This window comes from Orbicella faveolata, unplaced genomic scaffold (assembly GCF_042242905.1).
Source record: "Orbicella faveolata isolate gen_17 unplaced genomic scaffold, um_ofav_v1 contig_34, whole genome shotgun sequence".
Classification (NCBI taxonomy): Eukaryota; Metazoa; Cnidaria; class Anthozoa; order Scleractinia; family Merulinidae; genus Orbicella; species Orbicella faveolata.
Genome location: NW_028301563.1, coordinates 3,620,631 through 3,648,369, shown reverse-complemented (window position 1 = coordinate 3,648,369; position 27,739 = coordinate 3,620,631). Strand labels below are relative to the sequence as shown.

At 39.7% G+C, this 27,739-nt stretch overlaps 1 protein-coding gene across 2 annotated transcripts; it reads right to left on the bottom strand.

Moving 5' to 3' along the window:
• LOC110068091 (scavenger receptor cysteine-rich type 1 protein M130-like) lies at positions 1-27,391 on the bottom strand. Of its 2 annotated transcripts, XM_089271959.1 has the most exons (17): positions 27,143-27,391; positions 22,954-23,096; positions 21,854-21,951; positions 20,950-21,288; positions 19,601-19,939; positions 11,499-11,837; positions 10,751-11,080; positions 8,975-9,026; positions 8,475-8,625; positions 7,395-7,620; positions 6,233-6,358; positions 4,851-5,029; positions 4,106-4,213; positions 3,850-3,923; positions 2,870-2,910; positions 2,171-2,267; positions 1-1,887 (listed from the first exon to the last, which is right to left on the bottom strand). In XM_089271959.1, exons 3-17 carry the CDS (start codon positions 21,909-21,911, stop codon positions 1,779-1,781), a joined length of 2,568 nt encoding a protein of 855 aa, XP_089128085.1. In that variant the 5' UTR covers positions 21,912-21,951; positions 22,954-23,096; positions 27,143-27,391; the 3' UTR covers positions 1-1,778. The 2 variants fall into 2 exon arrangements, with proteins under 2 accessions (XP_089128085.1, XP_089128084.1); XM_089271958.1 differs by lacking the exon at positions 8,975-9,026 and having other exon boundaries at positions 8,475-8,635.
• Positions 27,392-27,739: the final 348 nt, after the last annotated feature.

Below are 27,739 nucleotides of genomic sequence, written 5' to 3'. Positions count from 1 at the left end.
TTTGACAACTGAAAAGCACTTCTTTATTGCGTTTTTCATTGCGTAATTTTTGTGTAATTCTTTTTTTGGTTTCCACCATTACACAGTGACTGCAAATGGCATGTCAGAGTTGTGTGATAAACCACAACTGCCAAATATGTAAGTTCTATACAAAACTACACAAAAAATTACTACAGGAAAATGATCGGAATTGAAGTTAATTGAAGGTTGATATGAATTTTTATATAGCTAGATTTGATTTGGACAATTTTTTAAAGACAATATTATGACATATTTAATCCAATTTATTACAAAGATAATTAATCTGACTAATAAGTTTGCATTCAGCTGTTCAAGTAGTTTTACAGTATTTTTCGGGTTTGCGGAGTTGCGACAATTAAAGATCTTCCCTTCTTATAATTAGGCCTCTTTCACACTAATGCTTTGCGTTTTCGTGCGGAAATAGCATCAAAACATGAGCTTCGTGTCCACTGTACCGCTGATATGTTATGGGAAAAATATTTTCTCTCATAAAAATCCACCGTCTCATCTGCTCTCATTGCAAAAACGCATTAGTGTGGAAGAGACCAAGTCTCAGTGGCTGTCTGATCCATCTTTGGCTAACAATGATCGCTTCAACCCAAACATTTCTCCGTACAGTATTTAGACTGTTCACAGTCTCTTCTCTCTCGCTCCCTAACCCCTACCCTACTAGCCCCTACCCTATTAGCGGAGCTAGCGCGATCGTGCTAGCCCCGACTAATCCGCCTGCTCTGCAGGCTACCCCTACCCCGTCAAGTGTCCCGTTTTGCGTTGGCGTCTAGCTCACTCGCGATTCTACCTGCGCGTACAACGCACGATCGAATAAAAATACATTTACTGTATATTGGGCGGCTTAGGGTCGGTCCGTATAGTGAAAAACTGTGACCGAGGTCGTGAAATTTCGTGCAAAGATTAAAGATTAACTACAAAAACAATTTCTGTCAGTCGTTGCTATTAAAATCACCTGAAATCAGACTTTTCTAATGTAAATTGAATAGCAGAAAGCGAGGAAAATTCGTTAAGTGTATTCCACAGAAATTCGTTAAGTGTATTCCACAAAAATTTTCTTAAGTACAGCAAAGTGCAGATGCAATTGACCGGACCGCTGGAGCGAGCGCGATTAGCCAATCAGATTCAAGGATTTAGGATTCCGCACCGCTGAGAAGCTGGAGAAAAAAATAAGAGAAAATACCGCGAGGGTTGTGAACTGTCTATACGGTATCAAGATACTGTCAATCAGACAGGTAAGGGGAACAACGAAAATGGTCATTTGAAGGATATGGCTTAAACTAAAGCCGAGCATAACATAATTCTCAGAACTATAATCGAAAACATTGTAGAAAATCTGTAAGGAGAATGGGATATTTCTAACATGAAAAAATACAAGGTTGAACCACACGGAAAGAAAGTAGCCTGCAGTGCGGGCTCGCGCGTTAACATTTTCGTATTGGCCTGCCATCTTGGATGTGGTAACTGTGGAGGGTTGGGGCGAGGGAAAATTTGCCGAGGGGACGGGGAATGGGGAAGAGTGGCAAAAACTGCCTCAACCCCAACCCCCCCTCCCTTCGCACTCTGCCCCAACCCTCTACCGGTCAAGCATCCAATTACAAGCCAGGATGGCGGCGTCGATAACCAGGTCTATCGAGCGTTCCGATCCAAAATAACGCCTGCACTGCAGGCTAGGAAGAAAGTCGAACAAGGAATAAAGAAAATGTTGTTCTAAATGGTCCTAGTTGAGGAACAAGTGTTTTTCTGTTTCAACAAGAGGTTTCCCTGGTAACCATGGTTTCCAGCACCATACACAGTTCACTAAACTTGGGTCTGTCATTTGGCGCGGCCTGCCAACACTTTGTCATTACCTCATAGCTGTTGATAAAGAACAAAACTATATCAAAACCGAAGTAACCAAGTATTTTCCGATGGGTTGTAACTATATAATTTGATTCAAAAAATTCCTGCAACAGCTCAAACCAATAAATTAAGGAAACTTGATGTCATGCAACGAGCGAAGGATGAAGAGTGAAGAGTGGAGAGCAGAGAGCGGAGAGCGGAGAGCAGAGAGGGGAGAGCGGAGAGCGTAGAGCGTAGAGCGGAGAGCGGAGAGCGAGGAGCGACGAACGACGAACGAAGAGAAAAAAATAAAACTCACATGACACTAGAACTCTTCACGGGTTTCTCTATTCTGTATCCGGACTTGAGACTTTGTAAAAGATCTTTAGCCTGAATCTCAGGATATGGAACATCTCCTGAAACATAACAAGTACCGCTTATAGGTCATAAAAAATGAAATTCAGTACAACCTGAGTGATCTCGATGCATAGCCTCTCACGTGAACTTGAAATAACTAAATAAATTCAACATTTTTATCGAGGCAAGTGCCTCGGTTCGCCTGCTACGGCCCTGGCACAAAACAACCAATCCCAGGCGTGATAGACATGGCATGGACCTCTGGGGAACTACGTAATCAGAATCTTTCGTGTAGACCCTGGCAGAGGATGAAATTGAACTGAATGGTGGGAAACCTACTGTATTATGACCCAGGCCATTGAAGAGGCCCTATTACGGGGGGGGGGGGGGGGGGGGGTCTGAGTATTCCACATACTGATAATTTTTACCCTAAATGTCCCAAGTCCCGTTAAGTGTCCACTTCCAAAAATGAACGATTTACCTACTCTATATCCCGTTTTATCTGATCTAGATATCACATATCCCATTCATTTTCCCTCCGAGTATCTCGCATCTCGTTAATTTTGTGCCTTTATATCCTGTAAAATCAGAAGTTTAAAAACTGACCACAGTTTTAGTATATAAATAGTCGTCACTGACAGAGAAAATCGTTTCAACTTACCTCCAGTTTCTATCTCCCACAGCAGAATACCAAAAGACCAACTACGATGAAACAACAAGCAACTTTTAGATGACCAGATTTGGTACTGTTTCCGCGAGCTTTTAGGCGAGTGTGTGTACCAAGAAAATACAAGCGACAAGTGGGATATATAAACAGTAGCCTGCATTTGGCGCGGAACTATGCTCGGATATTTTCCCCGGACGTTATCTGTTCCGAGAAGTGAAGTGTTTTCCGAGAGAGAAGCTCGAGGAAAACTGTGAGCTTTGAGGAACAGATAATGTCCAAGGTCAAATATGCGAGTATATTTTCGCGCCAAATGGAGGCTATTGTGTTTATTATTCTTCAAATATTTTTTGCAACACGCGCGGTTTTGAAAATTGGGGAATATATATATCTTATTAGATGTTTTGGTGTGTAGTATCGCTGTATATTTTTACGAGTTGTGCCGTATTTTGACGGGTCCGTAGGGCTCGTCAAAATACGAACAACGACTAAAAATGTAAAGCGATACTACACACCAAAACATCTAATAAGAGATTTATTATCCAACTGCTGTAGTCAATAAATTTATCAATGAAAGAGGGAGAGTGTGACAGTTTTCGTGCGCGCGCCGACCTGTACGGCAAACAGGTCTGCTACTGTACAAATACGGCAAACAGGTTTTCTACTGTACAATATCGCTGTGTGTTTGTACTGCTATTTGGACAGTATTCGTTGCAGCTGGATAATAACGTCGGATATTCCCCAGTTTTGGCTGGGGAATATTAGGTTACGGACGCGTTTAGACCAATTGCGCGCGAGCGAAAATATTTGACGGATTATAACGCTTGGTATACCACGAGAAAGTGTTGCATAACTATTTTATACCATGCCATAAACAATACCGGGGCCAATGAAGCAACACAATTAATGCAGCCTACTATGGTAAACTACCTGATAATTTTACAAATCTACTAACACTGCGAGGTCTCAGCACTTACATATCGCTCTCAGAAGAGAAATTCATTGATTCTAAACTCTCTGGAGCCATCCACTTTACCACTGGCAACTTTCCCTTAAAAAAAAAGCACAAACAAAATCTGAATACGCGTTTTTAAGAAAAGACTCACTGAATCTTAGGCGAGTAGAATAGATAGATAAAACAATGTACAACGATGTTAAAGACTAAGAATGAGTATTCACTGTTGAAGCTACTATTTGTTACCAGATTATTTCTAGATTTTTTTTCAAACTTACGGCTGAGATATCTTCATAAGTGACACGCGAGCAGCCTATGTTGGTAACCTTGGCAACACTTTTGTTACCAAGCCGTATGTTCCGTGCAGCAACGTCCTTGTGAATGCACTGAGAGGAAGGAAAAAACAGTTTTTACCGGGTTGATGTTTTGTGTACAGACATTTCAGGAAACGTTGTTCGAGAGAAGTCTAGTCTGGTAAGCTTGACAGCCGATACAGGTTGTTCGCAGCGTCCCGAGGCCCCAATAATTAATAGGGAGTTTAGGTAACGACGACGGCGACGCCGAGGACAACGTCGATTAAAAAAATGAATTTATACTTTATTTAGAATCACGTGATACTCGAAAGTCATCTAGTTTGTTTCTCTTTGTCAAAACTATCTCGGAACTGATTACAGAACACAGCGCAAAATTCGAAATATAGATTTTAAAATCTACCTGTCATTGCTCACGCTCTCCAGACAGCGCAGAACGTAGTCATTTCACGATGCTGTTTTGCAGAGGAAGACGAAGAAATGAACCAAGAATCATAACGCACGTGCACAGTCATTGCTCCGCTCATTAAACCGTTTGTTTTGCGACGTTCCCGTTGCCGTCGTGGTTTTCTTAAACTTCCTAATCATAATCATTCCACTGGGACGCAACGAATTGAAAGTCAAAGCATCCATACGAGCATTGCAGACTAAGAAGTAAAAATCAACCCCGTTTTGAGCTTCAGTGTATTATATTAAGCTTGATTCCACTAACCTTCCTTTCTGCTATATGTTTCATTCCTTTGGATACATCTAAAGCGATCCTCAGTTTTTCCACGTTTGATAAGGTGCACACGTTTTGGGTGATGTTGATTCCGTCATTCGACTGGTGTTGTTGTAGATAATCTAATAGATTTCCATGTTCTGCTTCTTCAAATATGAGGTATGTGGGGCCTGGAAAGAGTACACAGATTCAGATAAGTAGCCTGTTACAGTTAACAAATAGAAAACATTTACCTGTTTCTACCGAGTTTTACTGATAAATCTACCAGCGTTCTATCATGAATGCCATTCTCTGATCGGCTACGCTACTCACTATCTGCTCTGTTGTAGATAGTGAGTAGCCTAGTTGTGTACGGTTGCTAACAAAATAGCGGCCACTTCTTTGCGTTTTCGGAGTGTCTGTGAAAAAGATTTTGATAAAAGTTTTGAACGACTAGTAGATTTATACTAAAACAATTAGCTTATTCGCTCTCGATTTTTGTCAACTATCACGCGATAGCAATCTCGAGTTCATAATCTAACTGTTTAACAGAAACACGATGTTAAACCAATCAGCGCCCGTTTTTTCTTTGGGTTATTTTCTAAAGTTTAATAAAAAATTCAGAGTTTCATCTGGTCTGATCGTCCGGGTGCGGTGAGTTCGAAGAAAGACTACTTAATCTCAGTGCTTTGAAAACCTGAGCGAAGTTTCTTCGCTAATAATGTGGACATGGCCACGATTCTAACAGTTTTAGCTGCGCGGACAGACGTTTGGAGTAAGATAAGATAAAAATAAGATAAGAACTTTATTAACGTGTCGAAGTCGCTAGCATACAATGTATACTAATTAGTGTTAAGCGTTAAGTAAGGGCAATCAGAGATTAGTAAGAGAGTTTTAGCTGTTATGTCATAGTGTTGTCAGCGCAAGCTAAGGTGGTAATAAGTATTTGAATTTGAGTTTGGAGAGTAAGCATTGTAAAGATAGATCAGAGGTACAGAAAAAAGTGTTTTAGTAGTGTCATTATCGGAAGTAAAGATCACCTTAGCCATTAAGGCAGTGGGTTGAAAGTTAGCAAAAACGACTATAAATATAGAATTGAATAAAACGGGTTCTTTGATCCTGCGGGGAACTTAAGTGGCAACTTTAAATAAAAACGCTCACATGAGCAACAAGTTTTTTCCCATTAAAATAACCTTCACCGGGCGGGAATTATGCAGGGTATTTTTCAGCGAACGCTACCTGTTCTGAGAAGCAAAGTTTAAGAGAAAACTGTGTGCTTCGCGGAAGAGGAAATGTCGAAGGAAAATATCTGGGCATAGTTTCTCGCCAAATGGGGGATATGTTATCTTGTTTATTATCCGCAAATTATTCTTACAAGACCTTCCCGTGCTCACCTTTAACAGTACAAGCTCCAAAGAGGTTAAGTAGGTTTGGATGACTTCCCAGACAGCTTAAGATTTTAAGTTCGGCTAACAAGTCGTTTACATCATCTAATGATCTACTTTCCTCTGTGTAAGACTCTGAAAAAAAAAATTGTCAAACAAGTTATGCGATCCGGCACAGGGTAAGCCTTATGATCGAGGTAGGGTGTTTCTATCTGGGTTATGACATCTAAAGTTTAGTACTAAATAGACAAACTGAACAAAAGAAAACAACGCGGGAATTGGCCTCGAATAGTATCTAATTTTTATACAACTAATTCACGGGTTGTGAAACGCCACTCTAAAACGCAATTATTTTGAGCAAAACCATACGATGATGACAGAGACCGGCCACTGTTGATGATAATGACGATGATGATGATCATGATGATTTGAAATGGGAGTACATTGGGGTCTCAATGCAACCAAACTTCCTAATGCAAAGGACGCTTTTTCCTTCAAGACCAAAAGCGGCTGGAGTTGAAGACGAGGTCGAACAATAAGCCAATCATTTTTTTTTAAGCCGATTATTTTTGTATCCTTCAAATTCAATTTCTTTTGTGTCATTCCCGTAAGCCTCGTAGCAAAGTTAGAATTTTAATACGTAAATCGAAATTGACCTGTTGCGCCCAAACTGACGGCGAGTTCCCCCGGCTTTTTTCAGGGTTAAGCACTACCATACATTACTTGCAAAAAATTTTCGGAGGATTATAATTTCGCACAAAAAAGTGTCCGCAAATAAAACCGTCCGAAATTTTTAAGCCTCCGAAATATCTACAGTATAGTATAAAACTTTTCAATAGCGCCAAAGCTCTTAGTTTCCTTTATAGAGCAAACTCTAGTTGAGACATGGCTTGAGATGCGTAACGGCTTGATAGAATTATGTGTTATTTTCCCGTCGGTCTATCTGTAAAACCTTGAGGGTGCAGTAAAACTATCATTTTCATTGATATTGTTTCAGTCCGATTCGTGCTTTGATGGCGTAAATTAACTTTAGTTATGTTTCAGCAAAGGTAGTGTCCAAATTTTTGTCCAAAATTTGTCCGAAATGAGTAATAAAGTGTTCGAAATAGAACTTCCGAAATGTTTTGCAAGTAATGTATCTGGTTATCAAGACAATATAATCAACACTTACCCTTTGTTGTTTTCACGACACAGTTTGTCATGTTCCCATTCTCCAAACAGAGCTTCCCGTGAAAAGTTGCTCCGACAGTCTCGGTTCCAATCTTGTCTCCTAGTGAAATGCGTTCTCTTGAAATCTCGCACCAGTCTATCTCACTGTTGCCCTCGGAATCTAATTTGACATGGTAAGATGAGTCAGCTCTGTGGAATCCTGGATTGGTTTGCCCGGATTCTGTGGACTAAGAAAACTACGTTGGGATCTGGGAGTCAATTTCACTGAACCAAAAGAGAAAGATAGCTTTTATATAATGAAAAATACAAGCTAAGATCATATACTGTTAATTTCATTCGGGGCGATCATAGACGTGTTTGAAAGGTCTTAAGGTCCTACTAAAGGATTTAACGGTTATTTTTCAACTCAGTGCCTAAATCGTTAAATCGTTAACTCTCCTCTTCTAGGAAAGACATTTAAAATCTGCAGAAAGGCCACCTGACAACCCATAACAAATAGTAAGCACACTGTACGAACTTCGTAATAAATGTGAGCTTGAGCTTAGTTTCATAACAAAGATGGCGACAGTCTATCTGCATCAACGCGACTGCGTGCAAACGTACTTTTCTTATCACGTATATATCATGATCCGGGATAAGTATTTAAACCTCTGACCTTTACTAACCTCAGTAGGCGAACCCATCTTCTGTATTCATCCAGCTTTTTCTCCTTGTTAGGGAATCCGAAAAACCGGCACGTATGGCTTTCCGAGTGATGGTCACACTCGGGCGAGAAGCAATGCACCATTTCGATCGTTTCCTTTCAAATTCCTTTTCAGTTTTACAACTTTCATGTGAATTACAACGTCAATCGTATTCGAAGTCTCCTGGTGCTTTTCTAAACGATAATTACACCCTTGACCTCTTCAATACAAAAGCTACGAAAAGGACGCGCGATATGACAAGCGTTTGTTTAGAACAGGAATTTTTAGCGCCATGGTAACGTGACGTCACACTTTAGGACTCTAACATAACGTAACAAAACATAAAGTAACGTAAGGTAAGGTAACGTAACATAACAGAAAGCGACTCATTTACGTACGAGGCTGACGTCACTCATGTTCACGAATTCAGTTCTGGAATCATTTCCTCTTCTCTCTTTCCGGTAACACCGGAAGTAGAATGCGATCACCAGGAGCAGAAGTATGACCGCACCGACCACAGGAAGAGCAATTATCAGGGCCCTGTTCAGCCTTGAATTTGCTGGAATATAACAGAAAAGACGATATGAATGAATTCAATAAATGAAACCGATGTGATATTTGGAATTATTTACGCAACAGACCTACTTCTACAAAACAGGACTAAGATCGTTTGTCTCCGTTGACTCAACTTCGATATTTTAAACTATAAACCCCTGTAGACTATGCTGATTTACGCGCGCCAATTTTTCAAAATCAGACTAGGTTTCCACACGCTTTATCCCCGAAACGAAGTCGGTGACACCCAATTTGTTTTAGCATTTCTGACACAAGTAACTCATTATCTGACAGCAGTAAAAATTTTAAAAAAATCTATCGACTGGAAAATTTTCGCGCGAACGTCTTTAGTTTCACACTTTTTTCTCCGGTGGAAGGTGTATTTGTTGAGCTACCTGAGTTATAAAACAACAGAAATTAACTTTATACATGGTCTTTTATCTTTTGGCCTGTAAGCCTTGTCGAATTCCAGAGCTGCAAATTATATTAATCATTACTTAGTTCCACATACAGTGGAACCTTGCTTAAGGTGGTTGCTTACGACTATATTGGGTCAAAATTTTGCCTCATTAGCATATGGTAATTTTAAGACATTTAAGACTGGTTTTCACCAGCGACGCAAGCACAAGCGCAAGCACAAGTGAAAACGAAATTCGACGCAAACACAAGCACAAGCAAAAAGCCATTTTGGAGAACTGTTTAGGCGCGACGTAATCTGGATCCAGTGTTTTCATTGGCCAAACATAACCACGTGTGGTAAATATCTTTGTGCTTGTGTTACACCTGAGCAGTATTTCGTTTCCACTTGTTGCAGCGCAAACGCAAGCATAAGCGCAAGCACAAGAAAAAGGAAAAATTTTGATCCTTGTTCTTGTGCTTGTCCTTACGCCTGCGTCAAGGCCGTTTTCATGGTGAAATAAGAATATTGTGTTTGCGCTTGTGCTTGCGTCGCTAGTGAAAACCAGGCTTTAGCGTCGTCTCTTGAGTGATAGGGTACAGTGTACGTGTATTTTTTCTTTAATTTTTTCAGTGTTTTATTCATGTGAAAAGTCAATTTCGAGAAAAAATACGGTACTACCCAGGAATGCAATAATGTTTATACAACGCCCTATTATCCAATTCTCGTTCTATTATCTGTCAATTGGTCGCTTACGGGAGGTTAGAAACAATAGAAAATTTCAAACTTTTAGCGCTTACGAGATGTGGTCGCTTACAAGAGGTTCCAAATATAGTGATTTGACTTGGAAACTTTTGGTATTTTGGAGAACTGGTCGGTTACGAGAGGGGGTCGCAACCTTAGGTTCCACTGTACTGACAAATAAATAAGTACATAAAGCGTCGCCATGCACGCGTTGACATGTGCACGGAAAACTGAAAACATGCATGCTACCAGCTTAAATTGGTCGGCAACAAGGTCCATGTGGTTTACTGCTCTGAAAACTAATAGCTATTTAGACTGTTCACAGCTCTCTATTTTCTCTTATTTTCATTAGATCGTTGAACGCGCGGATGGAATCACGAAAGAATAGTCTTCTCAACTCTTCATTTCGCTCGCTTCTCTCGCCTCCCCACCCCCACCCCCTTGTTGCTCGCGTTCGCTTCCCTCGCTTTTTTTTTTCGCCTACGTCGAAAAATAGAGGGGATGCGAACAGTCTAATAGCTGTTGACACTGCAGAAAGAACTTAATTGTATGATTGTATAATTAGAATTTTATTACAAACTTCTGTGATTCGATAAAGGCATGTCAAGCGCACAGGTGTGCGACTTCCTTCGCGGGTGGACGACACACGAAAGTTATATTTGTGTAAGGGTTACTATAACAAAAACCTACGGCTTCCAGCCAGTCATAGCGCGTATCTTTCAAGGATATTTTCTCCTAAACAGATTCGGTTGTTTGCCCCTTGCATCTTGTTCTGTTTACGGCAGACTATATTTTTGCGTGTGATTATTAGCACAGCGTTTTATTTAAGGACAATAGAAATTCCCTCATAGGGACGACCATAAGGTGGCCAGGGCCGCTTAATAGAGGTTGGTTTTATTTGCAGTTTATAACTGACAGTAATTTCGACACTTAACTGGGGGTTGGCCGCTTAAAAGAGGTTCAACTGTATTTACTTACTTGAGTGATCAACCTTACAAACCACGCCAGCATCATTATCATGGTCCCAGTAGATACCCGCTATCCTAGGCCAAGAGCATTTCCATAACGAGTCTTCATGTCCCTCGCAATCCAGGTCTGACATCCAAACAGGACCCTCCCCTTTTCCAAAGGGTCCCACGGTGGACAATATGGCCGCCTCGGCTCCAGGGTAACCGAGCTGCCTGCAGGCCACATTTGAGGCGTTCATACCCCAGCCCCTATTCCGGATTGTGCCCCAGATTCCAGCGATGTTAACTTCAACACGGCCAGCATTACTGACATTGCCTCCAGCGAGCCTGATTTTCGTGACTATTACAAGAAAGAATCAACCAATATGAAAAGTTTAGTATAATGCGAATGCTTATCACATTTAATTCAAATGCCGTACAAACCTGATATCGGTTAACTAATAACATTCTCTCCATAAAAGTTTCTGGACAGTTTATCTTTTATATTTAAGTCTAGTCGACAACACTTTCGGAAGGGACGGTGGTATGATCGTTAGCGCGCTCTCCGTTAAGAGCGGTCAGGCTTTGAGCTCTGGCCGTGTGTTCTTTGGCAACTCACTTTTCTCCCAAAGAGCCTCTCTCTCCATTAGCATCCAATCCAGAGGGGGGTGGGGGGAGAAAATTACTCTTAGTCGCTTAAGGCTCCTGACACCGGGCTAAGCTCCGGACGTATGGACCATTAGCCCCGACACAGACTCTACCTTACGAGGATGCTTTACCTGTCTTATCTGACGTACAGACTACACCAGCTTCAAACGCTCGTCCTGGTGTAAAGACCAAGTCAAGCGGACATTCAATCAGCAAAGATTCATTTCCCAGACACCGCACATTCTCTACCCATTGCAAATTCAGCGCACGTGCTGACCACGAGGAGTTTAAAATGAAAGTCGCCCCGCGAAGGGCAAGTTCGGCGCCGGGAAAATCCAGTTGTTTACAAGCCACGTGAGCATCTGTAAGTTGCCAAGTGAATCTGTCAATCGCGCCCCATTTTCCCGCCAAAAGTACTTCCACTCGACCAGCATACGGGACCAGTGCACCCCTCAGACGAATTTGGAGATCTGAAAGAGAAAAAGTTGCGTTTTATGACTTCGCATTATGTCCATTACCATGAACCCAAGTATTGGTATTAGAATTTTAGAAGCCCGAAGACCTACGGAAGAAGTGCTAATTTTTTATCAGCTAACAAATCTGGAAAGTAACTGCTGTCCAAAATTGTACGTAACGAACACAAACCAACCTCAACAAGACTCGTGTTGTGGGAGACAGTGGAATTGACGCATACGACATTAAAATGATTAGATGTTTCTTCACGTTATTCTCAGTCTGAGGGTATATGTATGTTACTTAGTTTTAAAGAAAAGTAAAAGTAGCGATAGCAAACAGCTGCTAAATCCAAAGAAAAGAGAGCTTTTACTTTCGGAGCGCGAAGTTAGTTTTGTTTCTTGTTTGTAATAAGTATTGGTTGATTTTTGACATCTTTTTGACAACTTTCAATTGGCTTCTCTTTGTACAGGCCAATCAAATCGCACGAACTATGAGAGACAGAGCTGTGAACTCCTTCTGACTAGCTGCTTGATTGAGAGACAAGTCACAAGTGATCAAAAAGGTGTCAAGATATTGTAGAAAAATTAATTTTAAAAAGATATTGCGCAGCTAGCGCTATGATCAATGTACCGGTAACTAAACAAACAAGCAAATTAAACAAATAAATAAATAGATAGGTGTAACTAAATAAATTATCAACAGGATTCGCTTCAACTAATTAAGGTGATTCCTCAGAAATAAAAGTTGCTGAACGATTTTTTCGAAACTTTCCCTCAATGTTCCTTACCAAGCACTGTTTCGAAAAATACAATAAATTAGATAGGTCACCATTCTCGCAAAAGGGATATGAAGAGCCAAAGTTACATCATTTATGTCAAATCGCGTTGGTTAATGACGTTTTGCGTAAGCTGGAAGCAAAGTATTTTTTTAAGAAATACTTGAAAAAACTAGATAGGAAGGAAGTCTCGAGCATAGTGCAACAATGTAATATATAGTTTATGGCAAAAAAAAAATACACAATTTTACAGTGCCTCGACTCAAAACGTCCCTCGAGTCGTTGTTTCGAGGGTCATAATATCAGTCCTAGAGTAATGGTTTTATGCACGCTTTAAGCTATATCTTTTTTTCCTTCCGAACGCTTTTTAAAAAAACTTTTAACTTAAAGATAATGATTTGTACAGGAAAATCATGCAATAAAAAAATCTAGGTTACCATGCTCGTTTAAGGTAATTCCTCTGAAATAAAAGTGACAATAGAATTTTGTTCAAACTTTGTCCACTGAATATTTGTCATATGATAACTTCAGTTTTGAAATAAAAAAAGGGGGGTGCCCATGCTCATTAAGGAGCAGTGAGGCATTGAAAATGCCCCATTTTTGCATTATTTAATGCTTATTATAAGAACGCATTCCCAGTAATTGTAACATCTTTGTAAGCCCGGACTCATAAGAACACGCATTAAACTACAGTCAATACATTGTGTCGGACCACAAATAAACGTTTAAGTTTGATTCAGACAGAAAGCTAAATCCTTGATCAAAAATTTGAACCAAATTTCTTGACGTGGTTACCGACTGCAAAATAGAAAAGACCACAGTGTATTTGCTATTTTTCTTATTTATTCAATTTTCAGCGATAGTAATTAGATCAGTCTTTTCTCACGCAAAGCTTATGATTCGTTGATTACAACGACTGGAAAAAAATTGGGGTGCCCATGCTCGTTGGTGAGCTAGAGCATTTTTCAACTGACAGAGCTCAATGTCAAGGCAAATCCGTCATGGTTTCAATGTGCGCGTACACTAGCGCGCGCTAATGACGCCATAAATTACGCGCAGTAAGGATGCGCAATGCAAATGTGAGGAATCACCTTAAGGGCCCATTAACCAATTTATGCGCGCGCTCGCGTGCGTTGCTAAGGAGGTGAAATTTCACTTCCGGTTAATAGGGACGGTAATCTTTTCAAAAGAATCACAAGTGACACTGGCCATGTATTATATGACTTGCTCCTACCCAAACGTAACAGAGCTCTTAGAGAAAGGGGCCATGACTTCATACTCCCTAAAGTAAAAACGGAACGATTCAAACGGGCTTTTGTAAATAGATGTCTTTTTAAATTTATTTCTTAAAATTTTTCTTGTAATACATATGATAGGTTTTTTCTAGTTTAGCTTAGTTTGTTATTGATTGTAAAGCCACACGTATGTTGTGACTGATTTCTTAATAAAGACTTCTTTACGTCAGCCCGCGAGCGGAAAATAAAAACAATTCAATAAACTTGCAAATTCGCTCACATTTTGGAGGTTTTTCTTTGTTTTTCACAAAATGTAAAGCAAAAAGAGTACATGCAAAGACAAAATAAGCGAAATACAGAAAAACAAGGGCAATAGAAACAGAAAAACTAACTCCGTGTGACTTTGTTTGATCTTACCGAAGTGCGCTGGTAGCGTAAATTGCGCACGCGCTGACAGGGTAACTTCCAATATATATCGGGCGCACTTCCGGTTTCTTTAAATGCTAAAGGAAACGCAGTTTTTCATTAAATCCAGCCTTTTTCAACGAATTTCGATTAAAGCCATCGTTGGAAACATACCTATGCATTCCTTTTTCGAAATCATGCTTTTTTCAGAAAATTATGAGTTTTTCAATATTTTGAAATTCTCTCAAACTCTGACCGTTCAGAAATAAACCAAAAGCTATGCATAGCTTAATGAGGATTTAAATTAAATTATTAAATCAATGAAATAAATCCCGATAAAGTAATTTGCCTGGGAGCCTTTGTATTTTTTCAGTATTAGTCACATGACCATGGGTGTGGCCTGGTGACGTCATCAATAGTGTTACTGATCATGAAAAAGTTAAAACACATGAAATAACTCTGAACTAACCAAAAATGATGAGGTTACATGAGAATAAATTCTCCTTAGCAACGGCTCGAAAAGATCAGTTAATGGGCCCTTAAGGCGGGATTTAACCTAAAATTCTGAAAGAAATTCGAAGTTTTGTTTTTTACGGAACTCGAATCTTAAGGTATTGAAGTTTTATTTTGACAAGTACTGTTACTGTAAGTTTAAAGCTCGTTTTCTCAAAACGAGTTATTTTCGCCTTCTAGAAAAGATATCTTGAGAAGGATTTATTCAATTGAACTAAAATTTTCAGGATTTGTTATTTTTAGTACGTTCTGTGGGATAAGCATAGAACTTTTCCATCCAGTGCATTCTGTCAAAGTTATGTATTGAAACGTATGCTAGATTTTCTGTATCAGATTTAACTGGTCATCATTTCACGTGCTTTTAACTTTTCAAAAATCTCTAGGCTTATCCCAGCAAGCTGTTTGTCTTCTTTTGTAAAATGTAAAAATGATTCCTTTTGATCAGTTCTAGAAGGAGTTATCTTTTCTCAAGTAAGCCCTGGCATTCCCCAGCAGGTGGCAGATTCAATCAGCCGGTGTCAGGTTACAATACAGTTATAGGGTACACAAATATTTTTTTCATAATCTTTGCTCTTTGAGCTTTTTAAGAATGTATACTTTGCCATGGTTTGGAGTTAACTCTTAGCCACGAAAAAATGTTTGAAACATGGTGTGTCCCACCTTAAGAGGAAACGAGCATTTATTTCGCTGTCGAGCATGTGCACGCGCTTGTGAGCGCGCACTAAAATATAATGGCGCGAAAATCGTGCGCAGTAGGGATGCGCAATGCAATACATATATGTTATTGGCTGGCTGGGAGGTCCGTATAGTGAAAAACTGTGACCGAGGTCTTGAGCATTTTCAAGACCTCGGTCACAGTTTTTCACTATACGGACCGACCCTAAGCCGGACAATAACATGTTTATCTTTTTTTCTTGCGGTAAATTGTCTTACAAGTGGGTTTGTTTTCGCAGCTTTGTCATTGAATTGGCTTACGCGCCGTGAGCAGACTCTGCAAACCATTCGTAAAAAATCTAACGAGCGAACGGGCGAGTAACTCAGATACTAGACAAAGAAAGATGTATTAAAGGACAGATTTATACCGAACTACTTTACGTTAGTCGCATTTCGTTCACCATTTAAGTTCTCCAAAAGTGTTTTTCCGGTGTGAAATTTCGTGCAAAGTTTGAAGGTGTACTACAAAAACAATAGGCCCTTTGCAGCTAAGCCATCACGTGACCTACTTTTCATAAAATTATGGGCTATAACTTAACGAATGCCAGAAATGGAAAAAGCATATCGAAAATATCAAAATGGCCAAGTTTGAGGCCCCCATCATCAGAGAATGAGATTTTATGATGGTCTGAATTTTTGAAAGAATAAGAAGATTTGTATGGAAAAATGTTGCAGGAGAACAAGACCTTGCTCTCCAGCAACATTTTCCAAACGAATCCTCTAAATTTTCCGAAAATTCAAACTATGGTATAAACTTACTCGTTTTTTCCTGGGGCCTCAAACTTGGCCATTTTGGTATTTTCGATGCGCTCTTTCCATTTCTGGCATTCTTTTAGTTATAACCCATAATACAAAAATTTTTTTAGGAAAAATTTGGTCACGTGACCCCAGCTGCAAAGGGCCTACTTCTGTCAGTCGTTGCGAATCACTCGAAATCAGACTTTTCTACCGTAAATTGAGTAGCAGATAGCGAGGAAATTCGTGAAGTGTATTCCACAGAAATTCTCTCAAATAAGGCAACGATCGGAGAGGTAAGCTTGATTGAAATTGACTCATTTTTTACTTAAAATCGTACAGAAAGAGACACGCAGGATTACGCGCCATTACAGGCGTCGACAAAACCTAGATCGGACCGGACCGGACCGGATCACGGATCGGATCACGGATCGGATCACGGATCGGATCACGGATCGGATCACGGATCGGATCACGGATCGGATCACGGATCGGATCACGGACCGGATCACGGATCGGATCAAGGAAAACAAGAAGATCTGTTAGATCTTATAACCGCGCTTTTAAAATTTAACTGTTTTCTTAGTACTACAGTCGCAACGCAGTGCATATTCCAAAGCAATCTTTGATGATTCATTGATTACTGTAGACATCACAGCACTTGATCAACATAAACTCTATTATCGCACCATCAGTCGTAGCCGTTGTGACATCTCCGATGACGTAATAGTCTTAATCTGGAAGTTTCTTCGGGATATGTATGGGCATGAAGATACGAACACTATTACAAACCGCTTTCTTTCTTTAAAGTCACGATTAAATTTAATTGTTTTTTTCCCTTGAGTTAAGGGTTAGCAAAGAAGTCACACGAGTCACATAATTCAAGAATTGCGTTATCTACGGCTATCTTTAGTACGGTGGTTATTTCCCTATCAATGACGTAATCTTTGCACGTTCTGACACGTTCTTTGCTTGGCTTGCAAATATTTAATTTTCTTTCCGATCTATGAACTCGCTGCGATGAAACAGTCAAAGGATTTACTTCATTTGCCTAAAACCGCAAGAAATACTCGCAAAATTACAAATAAATTAATGACCGTCGCTTCTGCCGAAATAAACTTGCAAAGTAAACACGATCTTATTTGTCGCGTAGCGAAAGTGAAAGCTGCAACGTCAGCGCATTCCATGGCTGACGTAATACCTTTTTTCAGCGTATTTATTATTCCCTTTAAATCCAACGCTTTGATAAAGCGAAAAGAAAATATATTTTACCCACAAAAAAGAAAACAATATCCGTAAAATTGTCCGTGTGTTTATGTTTTAACAGCTTCTGGCGGAAAAACATCACACGTTGCGTGACTCAAAGTTTGGCCGAGCGGAGGTCTGCGTCTGGTCACCGACAAAAAATAAAATAAAAAAAAAAAAAAAAAACCACGGGTAAACCTAGAACCGCGCTCGGCCCATGGCCGCGCGGTTAAAAATTCAAAATTTTGTTGAGCAAATTGCACTAGAGTGACTACTGTGAGCAGAAAGTTTTATTTAATTCAGATGTGATATTCCTTTATTCTTTTATAATATCAAACCAACTGGGAGCTGGTCACAGATGAATTTTTTTCAGGCTGTTGGGTTTTGATTGCGATGATCAATCATGTCTTCATATCTTTCTCCGCAGTTCAGATAAATGATATTTCGTGTATTCACTTGCATCAAAGGTAAACTGTCATAAAACGAGTCAGTATGGTAACAATAGGACGAACGTATGAATAGAAACACAAAAACTAAAAACACTAAAAAATTAAACACCTGATGATTTCAAACAATTTCCGTTTTTGAAACAAGTCTATACTTTTACAAGATGTGAGTTTGGAATACGATATTTCGCACTGGAATAAAACGAAACAAACCATTTGTATTTCAAGGAAATATAGCTGTTTTACAAAAAATTCTAGGAATGACATCGATAGTGTGAACGATAACGCAACCCGAGAATAAACAACATTTTAGGAGTTACGTTACGAGTTTTAGAGTCATTTTTAGGGTCGTAAAGAGTTGCCTTTAAATAGAATAAAACCTTAAAATGATCGTGTTCTAGGATAGAAAACACTTAAGAGGCAAGAACAAATCAAAACGGAATGAGGATCGTCAAGGATGGCAAAGATTAACGGGGATTGCAAATGATGAACTTGAAAAACTAGGCTAGTTTTTTCAAGATGTGCAAATCGTGACGTAGCTCCTTCAAAACAAGTCATGTCCTTAAGCTTTCGTACGTAAGTTTTCTCATTAACTGTAACGCGAACTGTAACGCTCACATCTGACACGAAAATGTAGCCGAGAATTAGCCACTGATAACAATTTCAAAAACGAGAATGGGAGGTTCACGCAAGCTTCGAGCCAACTAACGTTCAAATATAACTACATCTCCCTGTTCATTACAATTTAAATTCGTCGTAAATTAGGCGCTTATGTGGCTTTTTAAATGACCTCTTGTCATTCTCTGTAATTAACATGTCATTACGTCAAATTCGGGATTCTTATTCTCATTTAACATATTTTAGTTTTCCACTTTTCTTTTTTATTTATCATTATCTTATAAACGGTTTGATTTTAGTTTTTGATTTTTTTTCTTTAAAACTTTTTTTTTTCTGTGATCCGATCCGTGATCCGATCCGTGATCCGATCCGTGATCCGGTCCGTGATCCGGTCCGTGATCCGATCCGTGATCCGATCCGTGATCCGATCCGTGATCCGATCCGGTTTTGTCGACGCCGCGCCATTACAGTGCCAAGCTACAAACAGCCAAACAAACTCTCAGAACTTCAAAAAACTTAATTGAATTTACTTACAGTGACTTTGCTTGCCATTTAAAGGTGAATAGAAATAAACTTGCGTTGATTAATCGGCTATGGAAGTGTGAAATGGGCGAAGGATTGACGATTACCGCTAATTCGTTCACGAAAATAGATCAACTCGACGGATTCCGCCCGCTGTGGCGGTCCGGATGAGAAAATTTTGCCAGCTCCAGGAACCAATCAGAATGCAGGATTTGTTGAATTTGGCCGGCTCACGAGCTGAGGAAAAGATAATGAGTTATATGTCGTCATGTTAAAGTCCTAGGGTCTTTTGCAGTGCGAATCCAGTGGTTGTTGGATGTAGCGATACAGGATTCCGAGGGGAACTCCCATATGAAAAGGTCGGGGATGCTTGTCGAGAAATGAGAATAACCCTTTGACAGCTAAAAATGGTGGCGTTTCATCCTGAACACGCTAAGTTAGACCAAAATTATTGATTCACGCCCTAAAGCGAGTCGATGAGCATCCCCAACCGTTTCACATCTGAGTCTCCCCCCCCCCCCCCAGACAGGATTTAAACATGCAAATCTCAGGGCTAATTATTCGGGTACCTGTTTGACTTCTATTTTGGCAAACCACTCCAGCGTCAAAACGAAACGAACTCCTGTACGTCTGCCATTCGTGAGTACAATTTGTCAAAGAACTTTCGTTTCCAGTGCACTGCACCGTGTCCATCCACGTGACTACATTAGGCTTTCCTCCCAGCCAGTTATTACATCTCCACAGAACTGTCAAAACATCCTGGTACCCAAGCTGTCTACAGACAACGCGGCCATCTTCTCGATCCCAGCGAAACATCCCAACGTCGCCCCAGATCCCTGCATAGTTCACTTCCACGCAACCAGCATAATGGACTGGTGCGTAGGATAGGCGAACGTCCAAAGGATAAGCTTAGAAAATAAAGAATGAAAACTATTAGAGAAACTGTGTTCAAAATTGTCCTTAACTAACGCTTGCGTTTAAGATTTCTCATTTTTCCACCTCATCTATGTCTTTATTAGTAAAGCGAGAGATGTTTTACGCCAACTTAGTTCCGGGGTCGAGGATGAGGTCTGTTTAACGCTTGGCATCAAGAGGCAGTTTTTTCGATAATGAAATCTGCGGAGGCACCGTGGCCGAGTGTTTAGGGTGCCGGGCTGGAAATTCGGAGGTCGCGGGTTCAAGTCCTGCTCAAAGTACTAAGCTGGAGTTGTTTCTCGGTAGACCCTAGTTCAATTCCGCGGTCATGCTTGTAAATAGCCAACTGGTCTGCCTCGAGCCAGTTGGGATTTTTAAGCCTATTATGTTTAGTTAATTTATTTGTTTCTTTCTTTCAGTTTAAGTGGCATGCTTGTGAATTAGCTAGCTGTAGCTAAGCGCATTGACCACTATAAACAACAACATTTGAACATTTGAACATCTGAATCTGTAGTTGAACAGTTTCTGTCGCAGTGCATTACATCTTGGTCGAGGGTCTCAATGGGGCGATAGCTTATACGGCTAACGGTCAATATTTTGGCATTTTTACCGCAAACGGTTAATTTATTTCCCTCACTGTTAACAGAAATCTTAGAAAATAATTACAACTGTTTTAAAAAGTTAAGATTTAATTATCATTGTTTAAAAAGTTTAGAAATTTATTTTGATTAGCCTTAAACATCTACGAGGTCTTAACAGTTACAAAAAGGTATTATCATAAGAATTGTACACTACTGTTGCTTACTACTATAGTAAGACAAGACACAAAAAAATTATTGACAAGAGATTCTGAGACTTTCTCTTTCGTGGCTAAATTTTTTTAGGGGTAACATTTCTTACTGTTACGGGTTAAAATGTTCCAATTTTTACGCCTAACGGCTAAAATTTTTGTCCCGTTTTATCGCAAATGGTTCATCCCATTGAGACCCTATCGTGAACTTACTGTCTGTTATGTTGGGGTTTTCACAAACAACGCTTGCAAAGTCATATTGTGGATCACATGTATTTGGAGCCCCGGCCTTGTAATCACATTCAGCAAGACTGCTTTCGCTTCCGTTGCATTTAACATCATACAGCCAGAACGAACTCGTCCCATCGCCAAACGCGTTACAACATGGGGTGGCAACGGCCTGTGGGTAGCCAAGCTGTCTGCATATCACGTGACCCACATCGATAGTTAAGTCAGTATCACAAAGCGGGCCCCAGGTTCCGTTGAAATTCAGCTCCACTCGGCCAGCATATGATCCTGGGCCATCTGTTAATGTCACGTTGATGTTCAGTGCTGGAAGGTGAAAATAGTCAAAAACAAGTAAAAAGATTATTGAAACAAAGGAGAAAACAGAGAATTTTTTTCTACTGGGTGGGATTTGTTCATAGCAACAACAACAATAACAACAAAAACTTTTTATTTCACCCCAGAGTTAGAAATTACAATGTTTTGCTAGAGTAAAAAGCAAAATGATAGATGATAGGGGTGCTGGCTACCCGAAATAATGTAAGAGTGGAACATGCCAAGCAGCCAGTTAAAATAAAAGGTATTACATATGTTTAGGTTAGGGACAAAAGCGTTGTGAGGATTTTTTAGCTTGAATCTGCTGTTATGAAAACCATTCCGTGACTTTCAAGTGACGACAACACGTAAAGAAACATTAAGTAAGGAGTTAAGAAGAGGTTATCTGGAGATAAAGGGACACTTATTAGTGGATTTTAGACGAGATTTATGATTTGGGTGATAAGATGACATGATGTCAAAACCTATTCACAACGTAGCTCAATTACCGGCTCAAGACCTCACAAGGTGTCTTTTAGCCCTAGAGGATGAAACGAAAAAAAAAAAACATACTTACCTTTTGTTGCGGCACTGAGTAGAAGGATCGTCGAGCAAAGAACCCAGAGAAGCTTCATGATTGGTTGATTTCAACGAGCTACGTCACGGGTGGCACATCTGGAATAAATTAGCATAAGACATTGTAGCTCTTGCCGATCGTGGTCTGTGTTACTCTTCCACCATTTTAACCATGTTCGACCCTTTTTTTACACCATTCTTGATGTTATAATTATTGAGCAAGGTTTCCTTCAAATTAAGCTGCGTAATTATGTCTATTCGTGGTTACTTCGCGAAAATTGCATTCTATCGTGACCTTAACTTGATACGATCCCCAACTGAAACTGTGTATCTTTAGGAAACAGGATTACATGCCTCCCCATGAGTAAAATTCCTTTTGATATAAGTACAGAGAAAATTCAACCAGTCCATCAAATAACTGAAAGTTTCTTTCCAGTTATCAAATCGTTAAATCCTTTCCAAAGTGAAACCAAAAATAATTGCAAAATTCTATTTGATTTGTAAACAAAAAGCCATTAACAGTTATTTTAACCTCTTCGATTCTCATCTCGGTAATATTCATTATCTAACCCGAATGAAAAAAAAAAATTGACATCGTGGTTTCCACACGAACACACAAACGTAGAAAGAAGACTAAAAGACTTAATGAATCGACAACCGCAAAATGATTCACTTTTTTGAGACAGTTCTGTGGAGGACGGAAAGAGCAATCCAATCGTCTTTTGATTTTTGCAAGCAAAGTAACTGGATCGGGCTTATGGCAAGGGAAGGGGCGCTTTAAGTGTTTGTAATTACTCTTGTAATCAGTCTTGTTGTTTGGGATCAAGTCTATAAGAGATTTATAATTTGCTTTCCTTATGGTCACGATCTCCGAGCCAGATCGCGAGGAAATCTGTAGAATCTCGTCAACCTGGTGCAGAAATTACTATCATTTGGCGCAAACACTGATTGCTTTTGAAATGGTTTCTCGAGGTTTCGCAGATAACTCAGTTATAGTTTTATGACGTGTTTGCGTGCTGTGGCAAGTTGATCGACGAAAATCACAAGCAACATTAACGATCGCTGATAATTATCAGCGATAAAAAGCCAGGATTCGCTTACCTGAAATTCATCGATGTCTGCTGCAATGAACACATTGGGAAGAAGACTGATCGCATGAGTAACGTCTGTCGTCAACGAACAAACAGCAATGCTGACTTAAAATTGATGGAGTTTACTTTCACTGAAGAATGTAACCTTTAACCCTAAACAGGTGGCGAGAATAAAGATAGTCATCAATTGACAGCATATCGTTTTCATAAAACACAAAATTCTCTTAATTATCAGAAAAGTGTACTAGTCAGTAAGGAGAATTAATGCTTCGAGCAGGAACAAAAGCGTCAATTGTCAACAGCACGTTATATATTTACTGTGTTCTCAATCAATCAATTGTTACACAAACAAACAAACAAACAAACAAACAAACAAAGACGTATTTACTGTTAATTGTTAAGACATCGCACAGGTTCTTCATTTGCAGATAAGTTGTTGAAGTCCTAAAAGTAACTAGCCCTCCAACAAAGAAGAAACAAGGAGGAAATAACAAGCGATAAAGAATGACCTTCAAAGAAAAGAATAGTGATAGGAAAAGGCTGCCAACTCCGAACGTAACAAGGTTCGTTACAATAACAACCAACAAAACAAGCAAACAAATAGACAAAATAACAAACCGAACAGACAAAACAAAAGAGCAAAGCATCGGCCCTTTCTCGGAGAGTCTGCTGGGGGCGACCTCGTTTCAAGGGCTTTTCTCTTTGAAACAAGGTCGTGCTAGGATAGGGCTGCTGGAATCTCAGCGATCTCTCAGCTGTTAGTTAAAACTTCAACAGATTTCTCAACTAGCAGTTTGAAAAACATGTAATTTTAAGCTCTCAGTTCATCAGTTCTCAGCTATCAGCTAACCCTCATCTAATACCACCCTCCTTCCTGTGCGAAGCAAAACTTGCGATGCACGCGCTCACTAATTATGACCGCGCGCGCTTATTTGATTGATCTTCCCGGCCCACGCTAGAACTATGAGAAGTCCCACTTTCGCTTATCGCTTCGTTCGTGAGCCCAAAGAGCGTCTAGCATAGGTAGGAGGCTAGACCATAAATAAACCGAGAGAAATCCTGGGGATGAGAAGCGCGCGGCTTTCGCGCGGCCATTTTTTTCTCGCGGTTTTCTTTCGCGCCACGCAAGACGGACTACGCGAAAGAGGGACCACTCATAGTCTAGGCCCACGCGGGCTTTCGCTTCTCTTTCGACTGTCCACGCGAGGATCAAAGAAAAATTGTGTACATCCACCGCTCATAGGCTCACGCCCTATTTCTAGAGGAGACAGGTCTTTTTCTCGCAGTCGTTACAATCAAATATCCATGCCCTGATGTTATGACGAGTTTGCATTGGGAAGTTAAACATTTAGTAATTATAAGGTGAGTGAAGGTCCTTTTTTAGGCCACACGTACGAAGAAGTCCTTCCTGTTTTGTCCAGCATTAAAAACACTTTTCATTTGCTTGAGGCTTCTTTTTAACCCTGGTTAGACCTCCCTGAATTTTGGAGTCTATTTATATCATATGCCTTGGCACAGTCGCCAAATTTTAGAAATCGTAACCCTTTGTTGATATTACAGTTTGTTATCGATTAGATCAACATCGATTTTACATATTTTAAACATGCCTCTTTGAGAATTTATATTTCACTATTATGTTTGGTTAATCCATCGTCAGCTTTCCTTAATTTAATTTACTCCCGACAGTATTTTCTGAAACCCAAAGAAACCCAATTTTGCCTGATAGCAGTATAAGCAGTACAAAGCCAAGTATTACGAACAGAATTGCAAATGCAATGCCGGACCATAGCCAAGCAGGAGTCTAAGTAGAAAGCAATCTGAAGGTCATTTAAGAATATAAGCCTACCGCACCGTCCACATTACGCCGGAAAAATTTGAAAACGGCGTTTCAACTCTGAGAGCGCATCAAATGTTTTACGTCCACACTACGCCGAAGAAATTTGAAAATGCACCAATCACGGGTCATTTTGGATTTGTGTTTGATGGAGACTCGGGCAGGGAAATCACATGAATATCATGATGTCATTGTTTTGGAAAGCTCGGTTTTTAGAATGTTTTCCGTCTACACTAAATCGCAAAGCCGGCGCTTTCAAATTCCTCCGGTTTGAGGAGCGTTTTCGAAAAGCTCCGTTTTCGTGACGGATTAGTGTGGACCGTAGGCCAAACCGTAGAATTAAAGCTACGTTTTAAAATTTCCCTGGCGCAGTGTGGACGGGACTTCAGTATTTCCACACTTCTTTATTTATTAACCGCGAAGTAGTTACCACGTGATATTACGTCATCATCTCATGCGGCTTACATAAAAGGAAATATGTCCTACTTTCCCTTAATATTCTTGGTGTAACTTTGAATGCAAAGCTACATCAGGTAGTTGACTAAGGTCAAAGAATTTTTTTTCACCGACTTTCCTTCCTTGGGCTATAAACACTCAGAGGAAATTAATTGGGCGTATCGAGTTTATCTGACCTTCAAAGCAGGGTTTTGCAAGTAGTCCTTCTTCATGTCAGTTAACATAAGTTGAACAGGAAATTTCTGTTTTTTTATGTCGCAAGCACAGCATAGTTGACCTTCCCTGAAATTGAGGATTTGGAAGAAACTTGGACAACTGTAATTTGTTTATTCGATGAACGGATGTTTAGTGAGACCTAACTTGTCATTCATTCGTTATCGCGGCTGGTCAAAACTGCTGGATTAAATCAGCATTAATACGATATTCTTATTTACCGACTCCGTTTTCCCAGTTTGTTAACAAGATCATTCATTTTTGTGAAGTTCTTAGTGTCTCCTCTTTCTCGCATTTTGCCGGCAGCTATGTCTGATATAATTGTGAGATTCTTGTGACACTTGTGGTACTTACATCGATTGGTTTCAGTATCGGTATCAGCAAAGCGTTAATATCGTAACGACAGATTAGATGTTGAAAATTACTTTTTGCCATTCTTATAGCAGAGAACCATTCCACTGTAAATTGCCTACTGTTAACTAAACTTGCTCTTCGCAATGACAAACGATTGATAGACAAGCAAAATCAACCGTTGATATTCCTGAAAATAAACAGAAATGACGTTTGACAAGAAAAATGTATCTCTTAAGTCAACCGAACTACTATCAAATTATTTTAATAACCCCTTCGATGGTGAACAATCATCTTCATTGCATGAATTAAGTTTGAACATTATTAAAGGCTGTAACACACAGGACTTACAGAGAATGGATAGTATAGAGTTCTTTTTCTTTTTCTTAAGTATCTCTTAACAACCCGTGATTTATCTTAACCAAGTTTATTTAAGCCACGAAAGCCAGTTGAAGTGCAATTTTCACGTCACAATTGAAGGTTTTACAAGAGTACGTCAAATTCCGCAAATGCTTGTGTAAAAGTTTTCATCTCTAAACAAAACAATCACACCTTTAGTGAACAGAAATAATTAGCTCAGAATATATTCCATTTTAGGAAGATTTCAGCGACACTAACAGTCTTTGACACTAAAGACCTAGAGCAAATGGCAGTTAATTAACTTTAACACGAGTGACATTTTTTTCGTTAAAAGTTACCAGACTTCCAAATAATTTTCGTTGTTGGTGCAAATATTGTCTTGAAACTCAGCAAATACGGCTTGTTATTGCTTGGGCTTTCCATTTACTTTCCCACGCTTTGGGGTCGAAAGCATAGCTTTGAACCACGTACGAACACACGTTAGGGGTAGAAATTATTAAATCAACAAAACGTTAGTTTGTAATTTCAAAGACAACTAAGTTTTTGGATCCAATTTCTATCCCTTAATCTTGCTTATCCTGGCTTTACATCAAACGTCACGCAATAACCTCACGTTAAATGAGATACAAAGTACACACCACTGCTGAGGCATAGCTTATGAGGAAACTGTTGTGTATTCGAACTGAAGCAACTCTCTGAAGTCTGTGGAACCAACAGACTTGATTTTCGATATTTTCGTCGATTTGTTTCGCACTAGTCATCTCCTTCATAGCGGACAGTTGTTTCTAAGTAGTTTCCGTAGCACTCAATTCTGAATAACTGCTCAAGTAAATTAAATGCAAGCAGTTTTGTTTTGTATTACCAATGGAAATCGTGAATCGTGCGAAAACACCCGTATAGAGCTTTATCTATGCCGAATACTTTTGCCAGTTTCACTTCAAACAACTTATGCCAAATTTCACTTTTAAATACGTTATTTCCATACCTTAATTCCACTTCTTTCGTAACCTCCAAAAACTTCCTTCAACTTCGCAATGTTACCATTTGTAAGAAATTCAATACTGATCGTCACGAGATTACAATTAACAACCTTTTTGGGTTAGGTATAAAGTTGTCTGGTTTTCCCTGAGATATGTTTTGTCCGAGAGACTTTCCGGCGATCGTTCAAAGATGTACCGTTCAACGGTGTGATGTTTAGAAAGTCTCTGACAACTGAGTAACCTGTGCAGTGAGGAGGTGTGGGAGTCTGGTGCCCAGTTGCTGCATAGTTGAGACAAATACCTGCATTTTCCTGTTGTACTGACTGACGTCTAAAACTTTGTTAAATAATTCGTGGTTGTTACACTGACTTAAAGTTGTCAAATGAATGGTGTCAATCTCCTTTTCCCTCTTGCAATGCTGTTTAGGATAACACAAGTAGCTACAAGAATTGTATGCGTTGGTTTTCAGACCAAATGTACTTAAAATAGGGGTCTGTGAGGTGGTTGGTGGGGGGGAGGGGGTCGAATTCGATGTGGTTTGTTTACATTGTAGCTTAATAGTGTCGCGCGCAATTAAAACATTGATAAAACTGTCTCAACGG

Bases quoted from the DNA above. Each gene is read 5' to 3' on its own strand.
- LOC110068091 (XM_089271959.1), bottom strand. From the start codon at position 21,911: ATGAAGCTTCTCTGGGTTCTTTGCTCGACGATCCTTCTACTCAGTGCC. The intron at 8,626-8,974 runs GTTCGCGCGAAA...AGCAAATTCAAG, and splicing joins AAAAGTGTGAAACTAAAGAC to GCTGAACAGGGCCCTGATAA. The intron at 4,214-4,850 runs GTTAGTGGAATC...CCTTCCTCTCAG, and splicing joins AACATATAGCAGAAAGGAAG to TGCATTCACAAGGACGTTGC.